General features: G+C 39.7%; 1 protein-coding gene across 1 annotated transcript in view; it reads left to right on the top strand.

Annotated features, from left to right (window-relative positions):
- LOC138015817 (dedicator of cytokinesis protein 1-like) overlaps window positions 1-2,500 on the top strand; it is a 56,296-nt gene that overhangs the window by 42,498 nt on the left and 11,298 nt on the right. The window contains exons 50-54 of the mRNA XM_068862928.1: window positions 299-380; window positions 508-580; window positions 671-757; window positions 1,107-1,283; window positions 2,087-2,170. Of these exons, the coding sequence (XP_068719029.1) occupies window positions 299-380; window positions 508-580; window positions 671-757; window positions 1,107-1,283; window positions 2,087-2,170 (503 nt within the window). The remainder of the gene's footprint in view (window positions 1-298; window positions 381-507; window positions 581-670; window positions 758-1,106; window positions 1,284-2,086; window positions 2,171-2,500) is intronic.

The following is a 2,500-nucleotide window of genomic DNA, read 5'->3' as shown; positions in this document are numbered from 1 at the left end:
AAACTGGATGAAATCATTTAGTTGATAAGTTAAGGGCGCCTTGACTGAACCCAAAATAAATTTCTTCGAAGGAACTGGTACAACTGAACAAATCAGGTGGCAAGTATTGATATACTTTTACAGTTACATTTGGAATTTCTTTTCATGTCAGAAGGGTCGATATATACTGTGCCTCTTCCACAACCTTGAAGCCCTGCGACTATGGATATCAGCTCAAAGAAGCGAAAATGGCACTAGGCTTACAAACTGCTCCAGTACAAATATAGTTCAATTATATTTCTCTCTTGACTACGACCAGATTTACAATGCTGCCGAGTGATTCCCATCTCCGAACACGAGGAACGATTTTCAGGAAAAGTTGTGGACGACAAAATTGCTGGGTGAGTTTGGCATTGTCGTCCTCAGTACTTGCTTCAAATAAATTAATAAACAAGAAAATATGATAATAGTGTATCAGAGAACCACGTGACCTGAACAAAGTCATCTTTGTTTCTTTCTTTTTAACAGTTATTATCGTGTTAATGACGTCAAACGCTTTACCAACTCGAGACCTTTGCGGCCAGGCTCCGAGGATTTTGCGGTAAAGGCAGAGTCTTAGGAATTCTGTTATACTCTGCATTTTCGAATTCTTTTTGAAATGATTTTTGATTTTAAACACGTTTTTTTGTAGAACTTGTGGTTGGAGAGGACAACGTATGTTATCGTATCGAGTCTTCCAGGAATTCTTCGATGGTTTCCAATCACATCCTCCAACAGTGTAAGTAAAGTGGTTTTAGGAAGTACAGTAACCGTTGGGCGTGCTTCGTTTTATTTCGTGTTAATAATAAACATTCTTGTATATCATTTCAAGAAGTTCAGATGAAATTTAGACAAATAAGGATGCGAAACAAAGGTGAATATGCACTTTTTTGTAGATACAACGGTGGCGAAACTTTCGGCTCACGTTCAGTGATTGTTCAGTGTCTTGTGTGTGTTACCTCTGTAGTCTATGAATTTTCTGTGATGACTTTTTGGCCTACAAATATGCCTGTTCTTGCTGAGCCTATATCTCAGAGGCATCGTGATGAAGTAATTCTTCAAACTGTTATGTTATTTTCATTTTCCAGGTTGAAGTTAGTCCGGTGCTGAATGCTGTTGAAACTGTTGAGTCCAAGAATAAAGAACTCGGACGAATCATCGCCCGTCTTTCTGCAGACAAGACGCAAAGTATCAACCCGCTTAGCATGATTCTGAATGGTGTCATTGATGCTGCTGTCATGGGAGGCATAGCTAAATATGAAGAGGTAGGCCCCTACTCATTCTCCCCTCTCATATTGGCATTAGCACTATTTGAGTTCAAGCCCTAAGTCCTTAGAAATTGGAACTAAAGCTTTAGAATCCTTGCTAGTATGATTTCAATTTCATGGACAGCTCTTTCAATAATCGTGATTCTGTTAAATAGCCTTGTTTTGGATGATCGAAGTGTGTCATTCAGAATCCGAAAAGAGTACGGTGGCGTATGCTCAGATATCGTGCGAACACAAAATCTTAGTAAGGAATATTGGTCGTGGCAGTACGGACCGAGCGTAGCGAAGTCTGTACAATCAAGACCAAGGGCCAACATTCCCTAGTACGGACCCGAGCGAGCAAGTGAAGTGAGACTGAGTTGTTTATTATGTGGCATCGTTTCTTTGAGCGATGGGACACCTCTCCGCTTCAGTGGTGAATGTTCGTAATCTTCGTCTTCTATCAGCGAACTTTGAACAATAACCATTTACATTTAAGACTAAATTCCGCTTGCTATAATGGTACTGTTGTGATGAAAAAAAATTACTTCCGCTCTTTTAAAACTTTTTGTGTTTTGCTCAACTTGAATTTCCCGGTAGAGAGAAAAATACGGAAACGGACCGTTTTCGTGGTAATGGTCCGTACGTTAAAATCCCGACCGAAAACCAGCCAATCAGATTGCTCCATTTAGATTGAGAATTTCTCACCAAAACATTGCCTTTTTTTCTTCATGAATTACTAACGACTTCGTAAAAGGGGTGAATTAACTAGTACTTAGTAACATTTTCTGTTTAATGTATACTTGGTGTTTGTGTTGTAGGCATTTTTTAATCCAGAATACCTCTTAAAAAACCCAAACGATGGGCACCTTGTGGACCGGCTAAAAGGCGCCATAGAAAACCAGGTGAGGTTTCTCTTGTTTAGTTCTCCGACACTCCCGGTGTGCACGCTAGAGAATGGGGCAGTTTTTTTGTCAATTCACGATGTCTGTAGTGAGTTATTTTGTCAAAAAAAGGTCAAACCACAGCAATCACCTTAGCCAATCACAACAGACACAGAGAATCAAAGGAGCCAATCATAAACTCGGCTAGTGCTGAAAAATGCGCAGGAAAGTAACATTTGATTTTGCTTTGTCTCTGATTCTGATGATCTGCTCGTAATGATTTGATGTCTTTATTTGTGTCAATTCACCCTGAAGAGCCCCTGATGGGAGCAATCAATTGAGCATATGTTT

The sequence above is a fragment of the Montipora capricornis genome, chromosome 9 (genome assembly GCF_036669925.1).
Source record: "Montipora capricornis isolate CH-2021 chromosome 9, ASM3666992v2, whole genome shotgun sequence".
In the NCBI taxonomy this organism is placed as follows: domain Eukaryota; kingdom Metazoa; phylum Cnidaria; class Anthozoa; order Scleractinia; family Acroporidae; genus Montipora; species Montipora capricornis.
The sequence above is the reverse complement of the archived record's forward strand: the minus strand, read 5'-3'. Positions and strand labels throughout refer to the sequence as shown.